The 25,237-nt window shown below is 38.6% G+C and overlaps 3 protein-coding genes and 2 long non-coding RNA genes across 6 annotated transcripts; all 5 read right to left on the reverse strand.

Moving 5' to 3' along the window:
- Positions 1-869: 869 nt before the first annotated feature.
- Positions 870-1,688, reverse strand: LOC122358725. The gene is made up of 3 exons (XR_006252636.1): positions 1,598-1,688; positions 1,126-1,212; positions 870-938 (listed from the first exon to the last, which is right to left on the reverse strand). It is a non-coding gene; the product is annotated as an uncharacterized LOC122358725 (long non-coding RNA).
- Positions 1,689-7,444: 5,756 nt separating this feature from the next.
- LOC122358470 (protein FAM13A-like) lies at positions 7,445-8,635 on the reverse strand. Its single transcript, XM_043258278.1, has 4 exons — positions 8,519-8,635; positions 8,155-8,281; positions 7,693-7,779; positions 7,445-7,503 (listed from the first exon to the last, which is right to left on the reverse strand). The coding sequence occupies exons 1-4, from the start codon at positions 8,608-8,610 to the stop codon at positions 7,498-7,500; spliced, it is 312 nt and encodes a 103-aa protein (XP_043114213.1). The 5' UTR covers positions 8,611-8,635; the 3' UTR covers positions 7,445-7,497.
- A 5,280-nt stretch (positions 8,636-13,915) lies between these two features.
- Positions 13,916-14,838, reverse strand: LOC122358462. Of its 2 annotated transcripts, none has more exons than XR_006252606.1 (3): positions 14,748-14,838; positions 14,279-14,365; positions 13,916-14,089 (listed from the first exon to the last, which is right to left on the reverse strand). It is a non-coding gene; the product is annotated as an uncharacterized LOC122358462 (long non-coding RNA). The 2 variants fall into 2 exon arrangements; XR_006252605.1 differs by lacking the exon at positions 14,748-14,838 and adding an exon at positions 14,506-14,562.
- A 238-nt stretch (positions 14,839-15,076) lies between these two features.
- On the reverse strand, positions 15,077-16,168 carry LOC122358629 (protein FAM13A-like). The gene is made up of 4 exons (XM_043258506.1): positions 15,987-16,168; positions 15,688-15,805; positions 15,396-15,602; positions 15,077-15,288 (listed from the first exon to the last, which is right to left on the reverse strand). The coding sequence occupies exons 1-4, from the start codon at positions 16,020-16,022 to the stop codon at positions 15,077-15,079; spliced, it is 573 nt and encodes a 190-aa protein (XP_043114441.1). The 5' UTR covers positions 16,023-16,168.
- Positions 16,169-20,225: 4,057 nt separating this feature from the next.
- Positions 20,226-21,887, reverse strand: LOC122359552 (protein FAM13A-like). The gene is made up of 4 exons (XM_043259881.1): positions 21,736-21,887; positions 21,375-21,501; positions 20,879-20,965; positions 20,226-20,691 (listed from the first exon to the last, which is right to left on the reverse strand). The coding sequence occupies exons 1-4, from the start codon at positions 21,825-21,827 to the stop codon at positions 20,686-20,688; spliced, it is 312 nt and encodes a 103-aa protein (XP_043115816.1). The 5' UTR covers positions 21,828-21,887; the 3' UTR covers positions 20,226-20,685.
- Between the last annotated feature and the right edge of the window lie 3,350 nt (positions 21,888-25,237).

Below are 25,237 nucleotides of genomic sequence, written 5' to 3' on the forward strand. Positions count from 1 at the left end.
ACCAACCCCAGTGACTTTCGTTGACCCACACCAACCCCAATACCTTCCAGTGGCCCTCACTAACCCCATTGTCTTCTGGTGGCCCTCACCAACCCCAGAATCTTCCAGTGGCCCTCACCGACCCCATTGTCTTCCAGTGACCCTCACCAACCCCAGAATCTTCCAGTGGCCCTCACCGACCCCAGTGTATTTGATTTGGCCCTCACTGGCTCCAGTGTCTTTCGTTGACCTCACCAACCCCAGTGTATTTTGTTAGCCCTCATGACCCCAGTGTCTTCCAGTGACCCACACCAACCCCAATACCTTCCAGTGGCCCTCACCGACCCCAGTGTCTTCCAGTAACCCTTACTAACCCCATTGTCTTTCGGTGGCCCTCACCGACCCCAGTGTCTTCCCATGATTCTCACCGGCCCTATTGTCTTCCGGTGGCCCTCACCAACCCCAGTGTCTTTCGGTCACCCACACCAAGCCCAGTGTCTTCCAGTGACCCTCACCAACCCCATTGTCTTTTGATGGCCCTCACTGGCTCCATTGTCTTTCGGTGACCCTCACCAACCCCAGTATCTTCCAGTGGCCCTCACCGACCCCAGTGTATTTGTTAGCCCTCATGACCCCAGTGTCTTCCAGTGACCCTCACCAACCCCAGAATCTTCCAGTGGCCCTCACCCGACCCCAGTGTATTTCGTTGGCCCTCATGACCCCAGTGTCTTCCCATGATTCTCACTGGCCCTATTGTTTTCCGGTGGCCTCACTAACCCCATTGTCTTCCGGTGACCCTCACCAAGCCCAGTGTCTTCAGTAAACCCTCACCAACCCCATTGTCTTTTGGTGGCCCTTACCGACCTCGTGTCTTCTGGTGGCCCTTACAAGCCATCCCTCATGTTTCTTTACTCTTCTATATCTGGTCTCCAGAGGCTTTTTCATGCTCTATGTCACTGCTATGTGGCAAAGAAATGAAAAGAAAACAAACTTTGTTCACTTAACACATTCATGAACCATATAACTTTAAGGTTAACTTACTCTCATCTAGCTTCATTTACAGTAATATCTTAACTTTCTCTGAACACATTGAAAGATCATTGTCTTTCTCTCTTTTTCCATCATCGAACAGTGATCGTACTGTACCTGTGAGTGCATGAGCACAAATTCCTCCAAAAACCTCTGAATCGTTTTCTCATTCGCCCAAGTCGTCCAGTTTTGGTAACCTTTAATCTAAAAAATACACACATAAAACAAGAGTGTATGTTGACTGACAAGCATTCAACAATTACTTAATTACAAACAAAAAAACTATAATGACCACCATCCTCTGTGTGTGTGTGTGTGTGTGTGTGTGTGTGTGTGTGTGTATGTATGTATATTCAGTGAGTGGCAGTTGTGGGGCACACTCTTTAATAGTCCAGTCCATTTTCTCCTCCAACACACAAACATATTTCCAAACATGTTTCAATCTCTCAAAGATATATACAAACCTAAAAATGGTCTGTTATTTTCACACTTAGCAATGACTAATAGTTTAAAACATCCACCAACCCAATCACACAAAGTTACAAACATAAACTTATAACATGAGTGAGTAGTAGAGTAATAAACTCACTGCTGTGTTGCTGGCGGATGCATGAAGATACATGTCTGGCAGCAGGTGGATCAGATTGTCCAGCAGGTGCTTAATCAAAGCATTACACTGCCCTGTTCCTTAAACATGGTGGGGCTGAAAGGAGCGCTGCACATACAAATAACAAATACATATCACCGCACTAAATACACACACTCCCCATTCACCCCATACTCATTTTATGACTGACAACTCCATAAGACTGGTCTCTGCATCTTATAATAACTTAAAAATATGTAACATACCATCCCTTATAACACCTCAGCGCTTTTATTTTGTTAGATATTAAAGATATCTAAAGAACACACTATATTCGCTGAATGCACACATACAAACACTCACTGAAAGATGTTGGATCCAAAAACGCTTGCCAGCTTTGTAGATGTCATTCGATTGAAATGACTCTCAGCGGCAACACGGGACAGGAAGTACATTAGATAACAGAGGACATTGAAATGTTCCTCTGGAAGAGTCTTCAGCACAGTCCTCAAAGCCTGATTCAGCTCTTCTTTTTTTGAATCTGCAACATACAAGGATTCAGTAAGACCGAGTCGGATCCGATAAATCTGTTTTGCTGAGCGGCGAGTGCTTAACACGTTCACTCATCACCACCTCAACTTCTCTTACCCCTGAACACCTGCAGCAGTTGTGTCTTGTGGCTCCGGGATAAGTCCACCAGGTATTTCCTTGAGGAAATGTTTCAGTAAGGAGGCCCAAGTATCTACATCCCTACTGTCACGCTCTGGAAAGCCTCCATCATCGAAACCTTTCTTTAGGTCCCTGCAGCGTTGTACTGATCCGCCGACTATGAACAGGCCGATCTTGCTGAGACCTAAACACAAAGACGCGTTTTGCAAATACACCCAACATGCGTACTAGCGAGTGAACACTGAGAAACACCGTCGAACACTCACCGTGCTTCTCCACAAACTCCACCATGTGTGTGAGCGCCAGAGGAAGACCCTGCCTCATCTGTCCACTCTTCCTCAGACTAATGAGGGGCACACCAAACACGGCTCTAGGTGTTTCCACCTGCACAGGCCCAAGGTTCAGTAGGAAAACCAGTCCGTAATTTTTAACTCACTCAGAATAATAACACTGCACAGCACATCATGCATTAGAATGGTTTTAGTTCCAGCAGGCGTACATTTCAACATCTGTACACTAATACACATTTACAATTCGCTATTTGAACATTATGGCATACTCACACACAGTGATAAAGCACCGATCGCTCCCATTTCCATGAATGGATCGGGCTTTTTTCAGTAGCAGAGCTACCAATCAGAGGAGAGTCCGAGCCGTAGGTCAAAAAGCGGAAAAGGGTCAAACCGAGTCAGTATCGAGTCAAAATCAGTGTCAAAACCAGAAAAAGTCAAAAACCGAATGTCAAAATACGGCTGCGAATCCAAAGCCGATAGTCAAAGTCGAAAAAGAGTCAAAAACCGTAAAAACCGTAGAAATATTCACTGTGAAAAAGCAGCGCACAAAAACACCAACCGCACAAATCTCCAAAACTCCCAACAAAAGAATTCTAAAAAGAAGCGTTCAAATAACGCTGCACTCGTCGCGTCATGATGATGTGGAATATTCTGATGAACCCCTTCAGCTCTGCGGCGTTTGGGGATTTTTGCATATTTGGCTTTAAAACAGTGCCTAATCACATATTTTGGAGTACATTGATAAAAATGGTCTCGTTTACAGAGAATCGACCGCATTTTAACAAGCGCGTGGGAAATTCATATATATGAAATTTTTTTTCAACATTTAATGATCAAATCAAAATTTCTATTATTCAAAAAGATCTGTTTGGTCCACCCCTCTGTATGAGGTCCAGTAAAAGGCAGTAAAGCGGAAAATAAATTCGTTGTTTTATCGTCAATAATATATAATTTTACACGGAATACCTCAAATTATTCCACCTATGTTTAACACGTCGATTGTAATAATTCATAATTATTGTTGTATTTGTTTACAATCTAACGATATCCACTGTGTATGGAGCAAGTGGCAGGCGTGTTGGGTTCAAGCGTCGTTATACTTTTTAATGATGTTTGGATCAATAAAATACATCACATTTCAATGAATGAGAGCTTTCATTTGACATATGACTCATTTATTCTTGGTAAGTTTAAGCGATATAAATATGAACATTAATATTATTATGTGTGTGTGTGGGTGGGTCTTGTTTGTGGGGGGCAAATTCAGACTTTATTAGGTTATTTTATGTAACATAAAAGCAAAAGGGACTTTAAAGAAAGCCGAGGTTCTAAGCTTTCAAATGATACCATATACGTCTAGGGCACTGCTTTACAGTTAATAAAGATTTTACCATAACTCTGATGAAGTTCAAGAGCTACATTAGTAAATGTGCATACGATAACGTTTAAACACAGAATTAAACTAAATTAAACGCATTTTATTATACTGCGATGCAAATAAACTGCGTCAGACTGGATACTATATATTGAAGCTTTTATTGTGGTTATACAGGTTTTATTGTGTGTTGACATTCACACATTTTAAACTTTACTAATTACTTAGTTGTACACATATTAAATCAATAAATACAAATATTTACATTTCAAATTTGTAGACAGAGCCTGCAGAAAGTGAGAAAGTGATTTGTTTTCACACGTTTTTGGGGGCAAATACACTACATTGTAAAAAAAAAAAAAAAAAAAAAAAAAAAAAAAATAAAATAAAAACATCGTTTTTATTCATTACAATCTTTAGTAACGCCACTGTTGTATTTAGGTGCTACATCTTATTAGTTTGTTGAGACCCGTTTAGTTTAATTTAACGTTACTGTTTTGCATGTCCTCACACAACGACACAATGATTTGATTTCAATTTCGATTTGATTGTGGAGATAATATGAATATATGTGACTGTGCCCTTATATTTCAGTGTTTTATTAGACTCATTTATTGTGTGTGCGGGAGAAGCAAATGTCATCAACACACGGATTACTTCATCCGAGAAGGATTAACAACCCTGAGGTAAAATATGAAGTTTTGATTTAGTTTTTCTTCCTTTCTTTATTTTATGTAACACAACCTGTGTTAGACCCCTTGAGTTTAACTTAACGTAACCGTTTTGCATGTCCTTGACACAGTAATTTGATTCTGATTTAATTGATTTTTGTGGATCTAATGTGAATATGTCACTGTATCCTTACATTTTAGTGTTTTATTAGTCTAATTTATCTATTGGTACCGTTAAGGTTTTTAGTATTTTTACTTTTTCAACAACATATTGCCTGTTTTCGCTCTATTTCGCCAACAAAAAACATTACAAACCCAGCCACAGCACTGTTTTGCTTCCTGAATGAATCAGTTTAAATGATTCGGTTCAGTCGTTATGACTCACTTATTAACGGTGACTTACTGCCACCTACTAGCGGATTCATTTTTTATTTAAATCATTTCAAATGTCATCATCCAACGTTTTCTTTAATATCAAACCATGTATGCGTTGTAAAATTAGGCCTTTATGAAGTTAAATATGCAGATTTAAGTATGTAAAAGCTGATAGAGCACTGAAAATATTGCTTCAGAATAAATTTACACCACCAAAAATCTAGGTGATGCTATGCTAAAGTCTAAACCTTGTCTGCGTCTTCATCTTTCTGTGTCATTCATTTCTTTACTTGTGAAGTTAAACTAGAGAAAATCCTAAATCCTGGTCTAAGGCTGAGATGAAGGGAACAAAACATCAAAATCCAAAATTCCTGAAAAAAGCTGCAACCCTGTTTGTTCTTCCTGATTTAGTTTTTTTCTTTTGATTTGACTTGGTCTCTTTACTGTTTTACCTCGGAGCTCAACTTTTTGACAGTGCAGCACTAATATTATACACACAAATGCTGTTTAAAAACAAACCAAAACCAAACTTTGCAAGCATTTTCTGCACATTGTTCAATGAATTACCACTGAAGCCATGATTTTGTATTCAAGGTTTGATGCTTGTAGGTATGTATGTTTATTTATTTAGCTGCAGCTTTGTTTTTATTCGACTGTTTTTCTTTTAATTCATTTGGCTTGGTTTCTTTATTTCACTTATGGAGCTAATTGTTTTGACAGTGCATCACTAATATTGCACACAATGCTGTTTAAAACATGACCTTGTTTTAATGTTGCTTGTACGTATGCATGTTATTAGTTGGTGTTTTTTGAAAATTATTTTGCAGTATTACAGTTTTGTGCTTGTATTTTCATATGTTATACAAAAGCTATTGAATACATTTACCTGTAGTAAAAAGAAATGTTTGGTTTGTGTACATGTTTCTTTATTGGACCATGTTTGTTATATATTGTTTGTTTTAGAATGAATAAAATTAGCATAACTAGTGATTATATATAAAACCAATATAGAGCAATACAGATTTTAGAGAGGTAAAACATTTTTAGTTAATGCTGCAGAAGAAACAGTATGCCAAAGTTTCATAATTTGCTATATAACCATTAACGGAAGTAGGTAAATGGTACAGATTTTTACCACAAAATGACCTGGTAATTTTCTGCCAGCAAGTTTTTTTTTTTACAGTGTAGCTGAGACAGTAAAAACTTCAAACTGCAACGGTTAGGGTTAGAATAATGAAAAAGATGAAAAAAATGAAAACTTAAATACAGGATTGGTTTCTTAGTTGTTTATTGTATATTAAAAACACACACAGAATTTACTAATAGCACTAATAAATTGAAGTAGTATTAATGATTTAAATTTTTTTTTTTATGTGAGTTGTGAATATAAAATATCTGTTTATTTTGTAGTACATGTAAATAATTTTTGGCATTTAGAATTTTGATGTTGTATGCATGCAACCAAAAACTAAAGACTGTGTTCATACTTAATAAAAAAAAAAGAGTCATTAAATGATTGAAGCTTTATTTGTGTCAACAAATTTATTTGTGTCACCCTCACCAACCCCAGTGTCTTTCGGTGACCCTCACCAACCCCAGTGACTTTCGTTGACCCACACCAACCCCAATACCTTCCAGTGGCCCTCACTAACCCCATTGTCTTCTGGTGGCCCTCACCAACCCCAGAATCTTCCAGTGGCCCTCACCGACCCCATTGTCTTCCAGTGACCCTCACCAACCCCAGAATCTTCCAGTGGCCCTCACCGACCCCAGTGTATTTCGTTTGGCCCTCACTGGCTCCAGTGTCTTTCGTTGACCCTCACCAACCCCAGTGTATTTTGTTAGCCCTCATGACCCCAGTGTCTTCCAGTGACCCACACCAACCCCAATACCTTCCAGTGGCCCTCACCGACCCCAGTGTCTTCCAGTAACCCTTACCAACCCCATTGTCTTTCGGTGGCCCTCACCGACCCCAGTGTCTTCCCATGATTCTCACCGGCCCTATTGTCTTCCGGTGGCCCTCACCAACCCCAGTGTCTTTCGGTCACCCACACCAAGCCCAGTGTCTTCCAGTGACCCTCACCAACCCCATTGTCTTTTGATGGCCCTCACTGGCTCCATTGTCTTTCGGTGACCCTCACCAACCCCAGTATCTTCCAGTGGCCCTCACCGACCCCAGTGTATTTTGTTAGCCCTCATGACCCCAGTGTCTTCCAGTGACCCTCACCAACCCCAGAATCTTCCAGTGGCCCTCACCGACCCCAGTGTATTTCGTTGGCCCTCATGACCCCAGTGTCTTCCCATGATTCTCACCGGCCCTATTGTTTTCGGTGGCCCTCACCAACCCCATTGTCTTCCGGTGACTCTCACCAAGCCCAGTGTCTTCCAGTAAACCCTCACCAACCCCATTGTCTTTTGGTGGCCCTTACCGACCCCGTGTCTTTGGTGGCCCTTACAAGCCATCCTCATGTTTCTTTACTCTTCTATATCTGGTCTCCAGAGGCTTTTTCATGCTCTATGTCACTGCTATGTGGCAAAGAAATGAAAAAGAAAACAACTTTTGTTCACTTAACACATTCATGAACCATATAACTTTAAGGTTAACTTACTCTCATCTAGCTTCATTTACAGTAATATCTTAACTTTCTACGAACACATTGAAAGATCATTGTCTTTCTCTCTTTTTCCATCATCGAACAGTGATCATTACTGTACCTGTGAGTGCATGAGCACAAATTCCTCCAAAAACCTCTGAATCGTTTTCTCATTCGCCCAAGTCGTCCAGTTTTGGTAACCTTTAATCTAAAAATACACACATAAAACAAGAGTGTATGTTGACTGACAAGCATTCAACAATTACTTAATTACAAACAAAAAACTATAATGACCACCATCCTCTGTGTGTGTGTGTGTGTGTGTGTGTGAGCGTATATACCGTATTTCAGTGAGTGGCAGTTGTGGGGCACACTCTTTAATAGTCCAGTCCATTTTCTCCTCCAACACACAAACATATTTCCAAACATGTTTCAATCTCTCAAAGATATATACAAACCTAAAAATGGTCTGTTATTTTCACACTTAGCAATGACTAATAGTTTAAAACATCCACCAACCCAATCACACAAAGTTACAAACATAAACTTATAACATGAGTGAGTAGTAGAGTAATAAACTCACTGCTGTGTTGCTGGCGGATGCATGAAGATACATGTCTGGCAGCAGGTGGATCAGATTGTCCAGCAGGTGCTTAATCAAAGCATTACACTGCCCCTGTTCCTTAAACATGGTGGGGCTGAAAGGAACGCTGCACATACAAATAACAAATACATATCACACCGTACTAAATACCCCACACTCCCCATTCACCCCATACTCATTTTATGACTGACAACTCCATAAGACTGGTCTCTGCATCTTATAATAACTTAAAAATATGTAACATACCATCCCTTATAACACCTCAGCGCTTTTATTTTGTTAGATATTAAAGATATCTAAAGAACACACTATATTCGCTGAATGCACACATACAAACACTCACTGAAAGATGTTGGATCCAAAAACGCTTGCCAGCTTTGTAGATGTCATTCGATTGAAATGACTCTCAGCGGCAACACGGGACAGGAAGTACATTAGATAACAGAGGACATTGAAATGTTCCTCTGGAAGAGTCTTCCAGCACAGTCCTCAAAGCCTGATTCAGCTCTTCTTTTTGAATCTGCAACATACAAGGATTCAGTAAGACCGAGTCGGATCCGATAAATCTGTTTTGCTGAGCGCGCGAGTGCTTAACACGTTCACTCATCACCACCTCAACTTCTCTTACCCCTGAACACCTGCAGCAGTTGTGTCTTGTGTGGCTCCGGATAAGTCCACCAGGTATTTCCTTGAGGAAATGTTTCAGTAAGGAGGCCCAAGTATCTACATCCCTACTGTCACGCTCTGGAAAGCCTCCATCATCGAAACCTTTCTTTAGGTCCTGCAGCGTTGTACTGATCCGCCGACTATGAACAGGCCGATCTTGCTGAGACCTAAACACAAAGACGCGCTTTTGCAAATACACCCAACTTGCGTACTAGCGGCGAACACTGAGAAACACCGTCGAACACTCACCGTGCTTCTCCACAAACTCCACCATGTGTGTGAGCGCCAGAGGAAGACCCTGCCTCATCTGTCCACTCTTCCTCAGACTAATGAGGGCACACCAAACACGGCTCTAGGTGTTTCCACCTGCACTGGCCCAAGGTTCAGTAGGAAAACCAGTCCGTAATTTTTAACTCACTCAGAATAATAACACTGCACAGCACATCATGCATTAGAATGGTTTTTAGTTCCAGCAGGCGTACATTTCAACATCTGTACACTAATACACATTTACAATTCGCTATTTGAACATTATGGCATACTCACACACAGTGATAAAGCACCGATCGCTCCCATTTCCATGAATGGATCGGGCTTTTTCAGTAGCAGAGCTACCAATCAGAGGAGAGTCGAAGCCGTAGGTCAAAAGCGGAAAAGGGTCAAAACCGGGAGTCAGTATCGAGTCAAAATCAGTGTCAAAACCAGAAAAAGTCAAAAACCGAATGTCAAAATACGACGCGCGAATCCAAAGCCGATAGTCAAAGTCCGAAAAAGAGTCAAAACCGTAAAAACCGTAGAAATATTCACTGTGAAAAAGCAACGCACAAAAACACCAACCGCACAAATCTCCAAAACTCCCAACAAAGAATTCTAAAAAGAACGTTCAAATAACCGCTGCACTCGTCGCGTCATGATGATGTGGAATATTCTGATGAACCCCTTCAGCTCTGCGGCGTTTGGGGGATTTTTGCATATTTGGCTTTAAAACAGTGCCCTAATCACATATTTTGGAGTACATTGATAAAAATGGTCTCGTTTTACAGAGAATCGACCGCATTTTAACAAACGCGTGGGAAATTCATATATATGAAATTTTTTTTTCAACATTTAATGATCAAATCAAAATTTCTATTATTCAAAAAAGATCTGTTTGGTCCACCCCTCTGTATGAGGTCCAGTAAAAGGCAGTAAACGGGAAAATAAATTCGTTGTTTTATCGTCAATAATATATAATTTTACACGGAATACCTCAAATTATTCCACCTATGTTTAACACGTCGGTGTAATAATTCATAATTATTGTTGTATTTGTTTACAATCTAACGATATCCACTGTGTATGGAGCAAGTGGCAGGCGTGTTGGGTTCAAGCGTCGTTATACTTTTTAATGATGTTTCGGATCAATAAAATACATCACATTTCAATGAATGAGAGCTTTCATTTGACATATGACTCATTTATTCTTGGTAAGTTTAAGCGATATAAATATGAACATTAATATTATTATGTGTGTGTGTGGGTGGGTCTTGTTTGTGGGGGGCAAATTCAGACTTTATTAGGTTATTTTATGTAACATAAAAGCAAAAGGGACTTTAAAGAAAGCCGAGGTTCTAAGCTTTCAAATGATACCATATACGTCTAGGGCACTGCTTTACAGTTAATAAAGATTTTACCATAACTCTGATGAAGTTCAAGAGCTACATTAGTAAATGTGCATACGATAACGTTTAAACACAGAATTAAACTAAATTAAACGCATTTTATTATACTGCGATGCAAATAAACTGCGTCAGACTGGATACTATATATTGAAGCTTTTATTGTGGTTATACAGGTTTTATTGTGTGTTGACATTCACACATTTTAAACTTTACTAATTACTTAGTTGTACACATATTAAATCAATAAATACAAATATTTACATTTCAAATTTGTAGACAGAGCCTGCAGAAAGTGAGAAAGTGATTTGTTTTCACACGTTTTTGGGGGCAAATACACTACATTGTAAAAAAAAAAAAAAAAAAAAAAAAAAAAAAAAAAAAAAAAAAACGTAAAAATACAGTAAAAACATCGTTTTTATTCATTACAATCTTTAGTAACGCCACTGTTGTATTTAGGTGCTACATCTTATTAGTTTGTTGAGACCCGTTTAGTTTAATTTAACGTTACTGTTTTGCATGTCCTCACACAACGACACAATGATTTGATTTCAATTTCGATTTGATTGTGGAGATAATATGAATATATGTGACTGTGCCCTTATATATTTCAGTGTTTTATTAGACTCATTTATTGTGTGTGCGGGAGAAGCAAATGTCATCAACACACGGATTACTTCATCCGAGAAGGATTAACAACCCTGAGGTAAAATATGAAGTTTTGATTTAGTTTTCTTCCTTTCTTTATTTTATGTAACACAACCTGTGTTAGACCCCTTGAGTTTAACTTAACGTAACCGTTTTGCATGTCCTTGACACAGTAATTTGATTCTGATTTAATTGATTTTTGTGGATCTAATGTGAATATGTCACTGTATCCTTACATTTTAGTGTTTTATTAGTCTAATTTATCTATTGGTACCGTTAAGGTTTTTTTAGTATTTTTACTTTTTCAACAACATATTGCCTGTTTTCGCTCTATTTCGCCAACAAAAACATTACAAACCCAGCCACAGCACTGTTTTGCTTCCTGAATGAATCAGTTTAAATGATTCGGTTCAGTCGTTATGACTCACTTATTAACGGTGACTTACTGCCACCTACTAGCGGATTCATTTTTTATTTAAATCATTTCAAATGTCATCATCCAACGTTTTCTTTAATATCAAACCATGTATGCGTTGTAAAATTAGGCCTTTATGAAGTTAAATATGCAGATTTAAGTATGTAAAAGCTGATAGAGCACTGAAAATATTGCTTCAGAATAAATTTACACACCAAAAATCTAGGTGATGCTATGCTAAAGTCTAAACCTTGTCTGCGTCTTCATCTTTCTGTGTCATTCATTTCTTTACTTGTGAAGTTAAACTAGAGAAAATCCTAAATCCTGGTCTAAGGCTGAGATGAAGGGAACAAAACATCAAAATCCAAAATTCCTGAAAAAGCTGCAACCCTGTTTGTTCTTCCTGATTTAGTTTTTTCTTTTGATTTGACTTGGTCTCTTTACTGTTTTACCTCGGAGCTCAACTTTTGACAGTGCAGCACTAATATTATACACACAAATGCTGTTTAAAAACAAACCAAAACCAAACTTTAGCAAGCATTTTCTGCACATTGTTCAATGAATTACCACTGAAGCCATGATTTTGTATTCAAGGTTTGATGCTTGTAGGTATGTATGTTTATTTATTTAGCTGCAGCTTTGTTTTTATTCCCGACTGTTTTTCTTTTAATTCATTTGGCTTGGTTTCTTTATTTCACTTATGGAGCTAATTGTTTTGACAGTGCATCACTAATATTGCACACAATGCTGTTTAAAACATGACCTTGTTTTAATGTTGCTTGTACGTATGCATGTTATTAGTTGGTGTTTTTGAAAATTATTTTGCAGTATTACAGTTTTGTGCTTGTATTTTCATATGTTATACAAAAGCTATTGAATACATTTACCTGTAGTAAAAAGAAATGTTTGGTTTGTGTACATGTTTCTTTATTGGACCATGTTTGTTATATATTGTTTGTTTTTAGAATGAATAAAATTAGCATAACTAGTGATTATATATAAAACCAATATAGAGCAATACAGATTTTAAGAGGTAAAACATTTTTAGTTAATGCTGCAGAAGAAACAGTGTGCCAAAGTTTCATAATTTGCTATATAACCATTAACGGAAGTAGGTAAATGGTACAGATTTTTACCACAAAATGACCTGGTAATTTTCTGCCAGCAAGTTTTTTTTTTTTACAGTGTAGCTGAGACAGTAAAAACTTCAAACTGCAACGGTTAGGGTTAGAATAATGAAAAGATGAAAAAATGAAAACTTAAATACAGGATTGGTTTCTTAGTTGTTTATTGTATATTAAAAACACACACAGAATTTACTAATAGCACTAATAAATTGAAGTAGTATTAATGATTTAAATTTTTTTTTTTATGTGAGTTGTGAATATAAAATATCTGTTTATTTTGTAGTACATGTAAATAATTTTTGGCATTTAGAATTTTGATGTTGTATGCATGCAACCAAAAACTAAAGACTGTGTTCATACTTAATAAAAAAAGAGTCATTAAATGATTGAAGCTTTATTTGTGTCAACAAATTTATTTGTGTCACCCTTACCAACCCCAGTGTCTTTCGGTGACCCTCACCAACCCCAGTGACTTTCGTTGACCCACACCAACCCCAATACCTTCCAGTGGCCCTCACCAACCCCATTGTCTTCTGGTGGCCCTCACCAACCCCAGAATCTTCCAGTGGCCCTCACCGACCCCATTGTCTTCCAGTGACCCTCACCAACCCCAGAATCTTCCAGTGGCCCTCACCGACCCCAGTGTATTTCGTTTGGCCCTCACTGGCTCCAGTGTCTTTCGTTGACCCTCACCAACCCCAGTGTATTTTGTTAGCCCTCATGACCCCAGTGTCTTCCAGTGACCCACACCAACCCCAATACCTTCCAGTGGCCCTCACCGACCCCAGTGTCTTCCAGTAACCCTTACCAACCCCATTGTCTTTCGGTGGCCCTCACCGACCCCAGTCTTCTTCCCATGATTCTCACCGGCCCTATTGTCTTCCGGTGGCCCTCACCAACCCCAGTGTCTTTCGGTCACCCACACCAAGCCCAGTGTCTTCCAGTGACCCTCACCAACCCCATTGTCTTTTGATGGCCCTCACTGGCTCCATTGTCTTTCGGTGACCCTCACCAACCCCAGTATCTTCCAGTGGCCCTCACCGACCCCAGTGTATTTTGTTAGCCCTCATGACCCCAGTGTCTTCCAGTGACCCTCACCAACCCCAGAATCTTCCAGTGGCCCTCACCGACCCCAGTGTATTTCGTTGGCCCTCATGACCCCAGTGTCTTCCCATGATTCTCACCGGCCCTATTGTTTTCGGTGGCCCTCACCAACCCCATTGTCTTCCGGTGACCCTCACCAAGCCCAGTGTCTTCCAGTAAACCCTCACCAACCCCATTGTCTTTTGGTGGCCCTTACCGACCCCCGTGTCTTTCGGTGGCCCTTACAAGCCATCCCTCATGTTTCTTTACTCTTCTATATCTGGTCTCCAGAGGCTTTTTCATGCTCTATGTCACTGCTATGTGGCAAAGAAATGAAAAAGAAAACAAACTTTGTTCACTTAACACATTCATGAACCATATAACTTTAAGGTTAACTTACTCTCATCTAGCTTCATTTACAGTAATATCTTAACTTTCTACGAACACATTGAAAGATCATTGTCTTTCTCTCTTTTTTCCATCATCGAACAGTGATCGTACTGTACCTGTGAGTGCATGAGCACAAATTCCTCCAAAAACCTCTGAATCGTTTTCTCATTCGCCCAAGTCGTCCAGTTTTGGTAACCTTTAATCTAAAAATACACACATAAAACAAGAGTGTATGTTGACTGACAAGCATTCAACAATTACTTAATTACAAACAAAAAAACTATAATGACCACCATCCTCTGTGTGTGTGTGTGTGTGTGTGTGTGTGTGTGAGCGTATATACCGTATTTCAGTGAGTGGCAGTTGTGGGGCACACTCTTTAATAGTCCAGTCCATTTTCTCCTCCAACACACAAACATATTTCCAAACATGTTTCAATCTCTCAAAGATATATACAAACCTAAAAATGGTCTGTTATTTTCACACTTAGCAATGACTAATAGTTTAAAACATCCACCAACCCAATCACACAAAGTTACAAACATAAACTTATAACATGAGTGAGTAGTAGAGTAATAAACTCACTGCTGTGTTGCTGGCGGATGCATGAAGATACATGTCTGGCAGCAGGTGGATCAGATTGTCCAGCAGGTGCTTAATCAAAGCATTACACTGCCCCTGTTCCTTAAACATGGTGGGGCTGAAAGGAACGCTGCACATACAAATAACAAATACATATCACCGTACTAAATACCCCACACTCCCCATTCACCCCATACTCATTTTATGACTGACAACTCCATAAGACTGGTCTCTGCATCTTATAATAACTTAAAAATATGTAACATACCATCCCTTATAACACCTCAGCGCTTTTATTTTTTGTTAGATATTAAAGATATCTAAAGAACACACTATATTCGCTGAATGCACACATACAAACACTCACTGAAAGATGTTGGATCCAAAACGCTTGCCAGCTTTGTAGATGTCATTCGATTGAAATGACTCTCAGCGGCAACACGGGACAGGAAGTACATTAGATAACAGAGGACATTGAAATGTTCCTCTGGAAGAGTCTTCAGCACAGTCCTCAAAGCCTGATTCAGCTCTTCTTTTTTTGAATCTGCAACATACAAGGATTCAGTAAGACCGAGTCGGATCCGATAAATCTGTTTTGCTGAGCGGCGAGTGCTTAACACGTTCACTCATCACCACCTCAACTTCTCTTACCCCTGAACACCTGCAGCAGTTGTGTCTTGTGTGGCTCCGGGATAAGTCCACCAGGTATTTCCTTGAGGAAATGTTTCAGTAAGGAGGCCCAAGTATCTACATCCCTACTGTCACGCTCTGGAAAGCCTCCATCATCGAAACCTTTCTTTAGGTCCCTGCAGCGTTGTACTGATCCGCCGACTATGAACAGGCCGATCTTGCTGAGACCTAAACACAAAGACGCGTTTTGCAAATACACCCAACTTGTACGTACTAGCGGATTTAACACTGAGAAACACCGTCGAACACTCACCGTGCTTCTCCACAAACTCCACCATGTGTGTGAGCGCCAGAGGAAGACCCTGCCTCATCTGTCCACTCTTCCTCAGACTAATGAGGGGCACACCAAACACGGCTCTAGGTGTTTCCACCTGCACGGGCCCAAGGTTCAGTAGGAAAACCAGTCCGTAATTTTTTAACTCACTCAGAATAATAACACTGCACAGCACATCATGCATTAGAATGGTTTTTAGTTCCAGCAGGCGTACATTTCAACATCTGTACACTAATACACATTTACAATTCGCTATTTGAACATTATGGCATACTCACACACAGTGATAAAGCACCGATCGCTCCCATTTCCATGAATGGATCGGGCTTTTTTTCAGTAGCAGAGCTACCAATCAGAGGAGAGTCCGAAGCCGTAGGTCAAAAGCGGAAAAGGGTCAAAACCGGGAGTCAGTATCGAGTCAAAATCAGTGTCAAAACCAGAAAAAAGTCAAAAACCGAATGTCAAAATACGACGCGAATCCAAAGCCGATAGTCAAAGTCGAAAAAGAGTCAAAAACCGTAAAAACCGTAGAAATATTCACTGTGAAAAAGCAACGCACAAAAACACCAACCGCACAAATCTCCAAAACTCCCAACAAAGAATTCTAAAAAGAACGTTCAAATAACCGCTGCACTCGTCGCGTCATGATGATGTGGAATATTCTGATGAACCCCTTCAGCTCTGCGGCGTTTGGGGATTTTTGCATATTTGGCTTTAAAACAGTGCCCTAATCACATATTTTGGAGTACATTGATAAAAATGGTCTCGTTTTACAGAGAATCGACCGCATTTTAACAAACGCGTGGGAAATTCATATATATGAAATTTTTTTCAACATTTAATGATCAAATCAAAATTTCTATTATTCAAAAAGATCTGTTTGGTCCACCCCTCTGTATGAGGTCCAGTAAAAGGCAGTAAACGGGAAAATAAATTCGTTGTTTTATCGTCAATAATATATAATTTTACACGGAATACCTCAAATTATTCCACCTATGTTTAACACGTCGGTGTAATAATTCATAATTATTGTTGTATTTGTTTACAATCTAACGATATCCACTGTGTATGGAGCAAGTGGCAGGCGTGTTGGGTTCAAGCGTCGTTATACTTTTTAATGATGTTTCGGATCAATAAAATACATCACATTTCAATGAATGAGAGCTTTCATTTGACATATGACTCATTTATTCTTGGTAAGTTTAAGCGATATAAATATGAACATTAATATTATTATGTGTGTGTGTGGGTGGGTCTTGTTTGTGGGGGGCAAATTCAGACTTTATTAGGTTATTTTATGTAACATAAAAGCAAAAGGGACTTTAAAGAAAGCCGAGGTTCTAAGCTTTCAAATGATACCATATACGTCTAGGGCACTGCTTTACAGTTAATAAAGATTTTACCATAACTCTGATGAAGTTCAAGAGCTACATTAGTAAATGTGCATACGATAACGTTTAAACACAGAATTAAACTAAATTAAACGCATTTTATTATACTGCGATGCAAATAAACTGCGTCAGACTGGATACTATATATTGAAGCTTTTATTGTGGTTATACAGGTTTTATTGTGTGTTGACATTCACACATTTTAAACTTTACTAATTACTTAGTTGTACACATATTAAATCAATAAATACAAATATTTACATTTCAAATTTGTAGACAGAGCCTGCAGAAAGTGAGAAAGTGATTTGTTTTCACACGTTTTTGGGGCAAATACACTACATTGTAAAAAAAAAAAAAAAAAAAAAAAAAAAAAAAAAAAAAAAACGTAAAAATACAGTAAAAACATCGTTTTTATTCATTACAATCTTTAGTAACGCCACTGTTGTATTTAGGTGCTACATCTTATTAGTTTGTTGAGACCCGTTTAGTTTAATTTAACGTTACTGTTTTGCATGTCCTCACACAACGACACAATGATTTGATTTCAATTTCGATTTGATTGTGGAGATAATATGAATATATGTGACTGTGCCCTTATATTTCAGTGTTTTATTAGACTCATTTATTGTGTGTGCGGGAGAAGCAAATGTCATCAACACACGGATTACTTCATCCGAGAAGGATTAACAACCCTGAGGTAAAATATGAAGTTTTGATTTAGTTTTTCTTCCTTTCTTTATTTTATGTAACACAACCTGTGTTAGACCCCTTGAGTTTAACTTAACGTAACCGTTTTGCATGTCCTTGACACAGTAATTTGATTCTGATTTAATTGATTTTTGTGGATCTAATGTGAATATGTCACTGTATCCTTACATTTTAGTGTTTTATTAGTCTAATTTATCTATTGGTACCGTTAAGGTTTTTTAGTATTTTTACTTTTTCAACAACATATTGCCTGTTTTCGCTCTATTTCGCCAACAAAAACATTACAAACCCAGCCACAGCACTGTTTTGCTTCCTGAATGAATCAGTTTAAATGATTCGGTTCAGTCGTTATGACTCACTTATTAACGGTGACTTACTGCCACCTACTAGCGGATTCATTTTTATTTAAATCATTTCAAATGTCATCATCCAACGTTTTCTTTAATATCAAACCATGTATGCGTTGTAAAATTAGGCCTTTATGAAGTTAAATATGCAGATTTAAGTATGTAAAAGCTGATAGAGCACTGAAAATATTGCTTCAGAATAAATTTACACCACCAAAAATCTAGGTGATGCTATGCTAAAGTCTAAACCTTGTCTGCGTCTTCATCTTTCTGTGTCATTCATTTCTTTACTTGTGAAGTTAAACTAGAGAAAATCCTAAATCCTGGTCTAAGGCTGAGATGAAGGGAACAAAACATCAAAATCCAAAATTCCTGAAAAAGCTGCAACCCTGTTTGTTCTTCCTGATTTAGTTTTTTTCTTTTGATTTGACTTGGTCTCTTTACTGTTTTACCTCGGAGCTCAACTTTTTGACAGTGCAGCACTAATATTATACACACAAATGCTGTTTAAAAACAAACCAAAACCAAACTTTAGCAAGCATTTTCTGCACATTGTTCAATGAATTACCACTGAAGCCATGATTTTGTATTCAAGGTTTGATGCTTGTAGGTATGTATGTTTATTTATTTAGCTGCAGCTTTGTTTTTATTCCCGACTGTTTTTCTTTTAATTCATTTGGCTTGGTTTCTTTATTTCACTTATGGAGCTAATTGTTTTGACAGTGCATCACTAATATTGCACACAATGCTGTTTAAAACATGACCTTGTTTTAATGTTGCTTGTACGTATGCATGTTATTAGTTGGTGTTTTTGAAAATTATTTTGCAGTATTACAGTTTTGTGCTTGTATTTTCATATGTTATACAAAAGCTATTGAATACATTTACCTGTAGTAAAAAGAAATGTTTGGTTTGTGTACATGTTTCTTTATTGGACCATGTTTGTTATATATTGTTTGTTTTTAGAATGAATAAAATTATCATAACTAGTGATTATATATAAAACCAATATAGAGCAATACAGATTTTAAGAGGTAAAACATTTTTAGTTAATGCTGCAGAAGAAACAGTATGCCAAAGTTTCATAATTTGCTATATAACCATTAACGGAAGTAGGTAAATGGTACAGATTTTTACCACAAAATGACCTGGTAATTTTCTGCCAGCAAGTTTTTTTTTTTTTACAGTGTAGCTGAGACAGTAAAAACTTCAAACTGCAACGGTTAGGGTTAGAATAATGAAAAAGATGAAAAAAATGAAAACTTAAATACAGGATTGGTTTCTTAGTTGTTTATTGTATATTAAAAACACACACAGAATTTACTAATAGCACTAATAAATTGAAGTAGTATTAATGATTTAAATTTTTTTTTTTTTATGTGAGTTGTGAATATAAAATATCTGTTTATTTTGGAGTACATGTAAATAATTTTTGGCATTTAGAATTTTGATGTTGTATGCATGCAACCAAAAACTAAAGACTGTGTTCATACTTAATAAAAAAAAAAGAGTCATTAAATGATTGAAGCTTTATTTGTGTCAACAAATTTATTTGTGTCACCCTCACCAACCCCAGTGTCTTTCGGTGACCCTCACCAACCCCAGTGACTTTCGTTGACCCACACCAACCCCAATACCTTCCAGTGGCCCTCACCAACCCCATTGTCTTCTGGTGGCCCTCACCAACCCCAGAATCTTCCAGTGGCCCTCACCGACCCCATTGTCTTCCAGTGACCCTCACCAACCCCAGAATCTTCCAGTGGCCCTCACCGACCCCAGTGTATTTCGTTGGCCCTCACTGGCTCCAGTGTCTTTCGTTGACCCTCACCAACCCCAGTGTATTTTGTTAGCCCTCATGACCCCAGTGTCTTCCAGTGACCCACACCAACCCCAATACCTTCCAGTGGCCCTCACCGACCCCAGTGTCTTCCAGTAACCCTTACCAACCCCATTGTCTTTCGGTGGCCCTCACCGACCCCAGTGTCTTCCCATGATTCTCACCGGCCCTATTGTCTTCTCGGTGCCCCCTCACCAACCCCAGTGTCTTTCGGTCACCCACACCAAGCCCAGTGTCTTCCAGTGACCCTCACCAACCCCATTGTCTTTTGATGGCCCTCACTGGCTCCATTGTCTTTCGGTGACCCTCACCAACCCCAGTATCTTCCAGTGGCCCTCACCGACCCCAGTGTATTTTGTTAGCCCTCATGACCCCAGTGTCTTCCAGTGACCCTCACCAACCCCAGAATCTTCCAGTGGCCCTCACCGACCCCAGTGTATTTCGTTGGCCCTCATGACCCCAGTGTCTTCCCATGATTCTCACCGGCCCTATTGTTTTCCGGTGGCCCTCACCAACCCCATTGTCTTCCGGTGACCCTCACCAAGCCCAGTGTCTTCCAGTAAACCCTCACCAACCCCATTGTCTTTTGGTGGCCCTTACCGACCCCCGTGTCTTTCGGTGGCCCTTACAAGCCATCCCTCATGTTTCTTTACTCTTCTATATCTGGTCTCCAGAGGCTTTTTCATGCTCTATGTCACTGCTATGTGGCAAAGAAATGAAAAAGAAAACAAACTTTGTTCACTTAACACATTCATGAACCATATAACTTTAAGGTTAACTTACTCTCATCTAGCTTCATTTACAGTAATATCTTAACTTTCTACGAACACATTGAAAGATCATTGTCTTTTCTCTTTTTCCATCATCGAACAGTGATCGTATTGTACCTGTGAGTGCATGAGCACAAATTCCTCCAAAAACCTCTGAATCGTTTTCTCATTCGCCCAAGTCGTCCAGTTTTGGTAACCTTTAATCTAAAAAAATACACACATAAAACAAGAGTGTATGTTGACTGACAAGCATTCAACAATTACTTAATTACAAACAAAAAAAACTATAATGACCACCATCCTCTGTGTGTGTGTGTGTGTGTGTGTGTGTGTGTGTGTGTGTGTGTGTGTGTGTGTATGAGCGTATATACCGTATTTCAGTGAGTGGCAGTTGTGGGGCACACTCTTTAATAGTCCAGTCCATTTTCTCCTCCAACACACAAACATATTTCCAAACATGTTTCAATCTCTCAAAGATATATACAAACCTAAAAATGGTCTGTTATTTTCACACTTAGCAATGACTAATAGTTTAAAACATCCACCAACCCAATCACACAAAGTTACAAACATAAACTTATAACATGAGTGAGTAGTAGAGTAATAAACTCACTGCTGTGTTGCTGGCGGATGCATGAAGATACATGTCTGGCAGCAGGTGGATCAGATTGTCCAGCAGGTGCTTAATCAAAGCATTACACTGCCCCTGTTCCTTAAACATGGTGGGGCTGAAAGGAACGCTGCACATACAAATAACAAATACATATCACCGTACTAAATACCCCACACTCCCCATTCACCCCATACTATTTTATGACTGACAACTCCATAAGACTGGTCTCTGCATCTTATAATAACTTAAAAATATGTAACATACCATCCCTTATAACACCTCAGCGCTTTTATTTTGTTAGATATTAAAGATATCTAAAGAACACACTATATTCGCTGAATGCACACATACAAACACTCACTGAAAGATGTTGGATCCAAAAACGCTTGCCAGCTTTGTAGATGTCATTCGATTGAAATGACTCTCAGCGGCAACACGGGACAGGAAGTACATTAGATAACAGAGGACATTGAAATGTTCCTCTGGAAGAGTCTTCAGCACAGTCCTCAAAGCCTGATTCAGCTCTTCTTTTTGAATCTGCAACATACAAGGATTCAGTAAGACCGAGTCGGATCCGATAAATCTGTTTTGCTGAGCGGCGAGTGCTTAACACGTTCACTCATCACCACCTCAACTTCTCTTACCCTGAACACCTGCAGCAGTTGTGTCTTGTGTGGCTCGGGATAAGTCCACCAGGTATTTCCTTGAGGAAATGTTTCAGTAAGGAGGCCCAAGTATCTACATCCCTACTGTCACGCTCTGGAAAGCCTCCATCATCGAAACCTTTCTTTAGGTCCCTGCAGCGTTGTACTGATCCGCCGACTATGAACAGGCCGATCTTGCTGAGACCTAAACACAAAGACGCGCGTTTTGCAAATACACCCAACTTGTATGCATTACTAGCGGCGAACACTGAGAAACACCGTCGAACACTCACCGTGCTTCTCCACAAACTCCACCATGTGTGTGAGCGCCAGAGGAAGACCCTGCCTCATCTGTCCACTCTTCCTCAGACTAATGAGGCACACCAAACACGGCTCTAGGTGTTTCCACCTGCACGGCCCAAGGTTCAGTAGGAAAACCAGTCCGTAATTTTTAACTCACTCAGAATAATAACACTGCACAGCACATCATGCATTAGAATGGTTTTTAGTTCCAGCAGGCGTACATTTCAACATCTGTACACTAATACACATTTACAATTCGCTATTTGAACATTATGGCATACTCACACACAGTGATAAAGCACCGACGCTCCCATTTCCATGAATGGATCGGGCTTTTTCAGTAGCAGAGCTACCAATCAGAGGAGAGTCCGAAGCCGTAGGTCAAAAGCGGAAAAGGGTCAAAACCGGGAGTCAGTATCGAGTCAAAATCAGTGTCAAAACCAGAAAAAGTCAAAACCGAATGTCAAAATACGACGCGAATCCAAAGCCGATAGTCAAAGTCCGAAAAAGAGTCAAAAACCGTAAAAACCGTAGAAATATTCACTGTGAAAAAGCAACGCACAAAAACACCAACCGCACAAATCTCCAAAACTCCCAACAAAGAATTCTAAAAAGAACGTTCAAATAACCGCTGCACTCGTCGCGTCATGATGATGTGGAATATTCTGATGAACCCCTTCAGCTCTGCGGCGTTTGGGGATTTTTGCATATTTGGCTTTAAAACAGTGCCCTAATCACATATTTTGGAGTACATTGATAAAAATGGTCTCGTTTTACAGAGAATCGACCGCATTTTAACAAACGCGTGGGAAATTCATATATATGAAATTTTTTTTTCAACATTTAATGATCAAATCAAAATTTCTATTATTCAAAAAGATCTGTTTGGTCCACCCCTCTGTATGAGGTCCAGTAAAAGGCAGTAAACGGGAAAATAAATTCGTTGTTTTATCGTCAATAATATATAATTTTACACGGAATACCTCAAATTATTCCACCTATGTTTAACACGTCGGTGTAATAATTCATAATTATTGTTGTATTTGTTTACAATCTAACGATATCCACTGTGTATGGAGCAAGTGGCAGGCGTGTTAGGTTCAAGCGTCGTTATACTTTTTAATGATGTTTCGGATCAATAAAATACATCACATTTCAATGAATGAGAGCTTTCATTTGACATATGACTCATTTATTCTTGGTAAGTTTAAGCGATATAAATATGAACATTAATATTATTATGTGTGTGTGTGGGTGGGTCTTGTTTGTGGGGGGCAAATTCAGACTTTATTAGGTTATTTTATGTAACATAAAAGCAAAAGGGACTTTAAAGAAAGCCGAGGTTCTAAGCTTTCAAATGATACCATATACGTCTAGGGCACTGCTTTACAGTTAATAAAGATTTTACCATAACTCTGATGAAGTTCAAGAGCTACATTAGTAAATGTGCATACGATAACATTTAAACACAGAATTAAACTAAATTAAACACATTTTATTATACTGCGATGCAAATAAACTGCGTCAGACTGGATACTATATATTGAAGCTTTTATTGTGGTTATACAGGTTTTATTGTGTGTTGACATTCACACATTTTAAACTTTACTAATTACTTAGTTGTACACATATTAAATCAATAAATACAAATATTTACATTTCAAATTTGTAGACAGAGCCTGCAGAAAGTGAGAAAGTGATTTGTTTTTACACGTTTTTGGGGGCAAATACACTACATTGTAAAAAAAAAAACGTAAAAATACAGTAAAAACATCGTTTTTATTCATTACAATCTTTAGTAACGCCACTGTTGTATTTAGGTGCTACATCTTCTTAGTTTGTTGAGACCCGTTTAGTTTAATTTAACGTTACTGTTTTGCATGTCCTCACACAACGACACAAAATGATTTGATTTCAATTTCGATTTGATTGTGGAGATAATATGAATATATGTGACTGTGCCCTTATATTTCAGTGTTTTATTAGACTCATTTATTGTGTGTGCGGGAGAAGCAAATGTCATCAACACACGGATTACTTCATCCGAGAAGGATTAACAACCCTGAGGTAAAATATGAAGTTTTGATTTAGTTTTTCTTCCTTTCTTTATTTTATGTAACACAACCTGTGTTAGACCCCTTGAGTTTAACTTAACGTAACCGTTTTGCATGTCCTTGACACAGTAATTTGATTCTGATTTAATTGATTTTTGTGGATCTAATGTGAATATGTCACTGTATCCTTACATTTTAGTGTTTTATTAGTCTAATTTATCTATTGGTACCGTTAAGGTTTTTTTAGTATTTTTTACTTTTTCAACAACATATTGCCTGTTTTCGCTCTATTTCGCCAACAAAAAACATTACAAACCCAGCCACAGCACTGTTTTGCTTCCTGAATGAATCAGTTTAAATGATTCGGTTCAGTCGTTATGACTCACTTATTAACGGTGACTTACTGCCACCTACTAGCGGATTCATTTTTATTTAAATCATTTCAAATGTCATCATCCAACGTTTTCTTTAATATCAAACCATGTATGCGTTGTAAAATTAGGCCTTTATGAAGTTAAATATGCAGATTTAAGTATGTAAAAGCTGATAGAGCACTGAAAATATTGCTTCAGAATAAATTTACACCACCAAAAATCTAGGTGATGCTATGCTAAAGTCTAAACCTTGTCTGCGTCTTCATCTTTCTGTGTCATTCATTTCTTTACTTGTGAAGTTAAACTAGAGAAAATCCTAAATCCTGGTCTAAGGCTGAGATGAAGGGAACAAAACATCAAAATCCAAAATTCCTGAAAAAGCTGCAACCCTGTTTGTTCTTCCTGATTTAGTTTTTTCTTTTGATTTGACTTGGTCTCTTTACTGTTTTACCTCGGAGCTCAACTTTTGACAGTGCAGCACTAATATT

Source organism: Puntigrus tetrazona, chromosome 15, assembly GCF_018831695.1.
Source record: "Puntigrus tetrazona isolate hp1 chromosome 15, ASM1883169v1, whole genome shotgun sequence".
In the NCBI taxonomy this organism is placed as follows: Eukaryota; Metazoa; Chordata; class Actinopteri; order Cypriniformes; family Cyprinidae; genus Puntigrus; species Puntigrus tetrazona.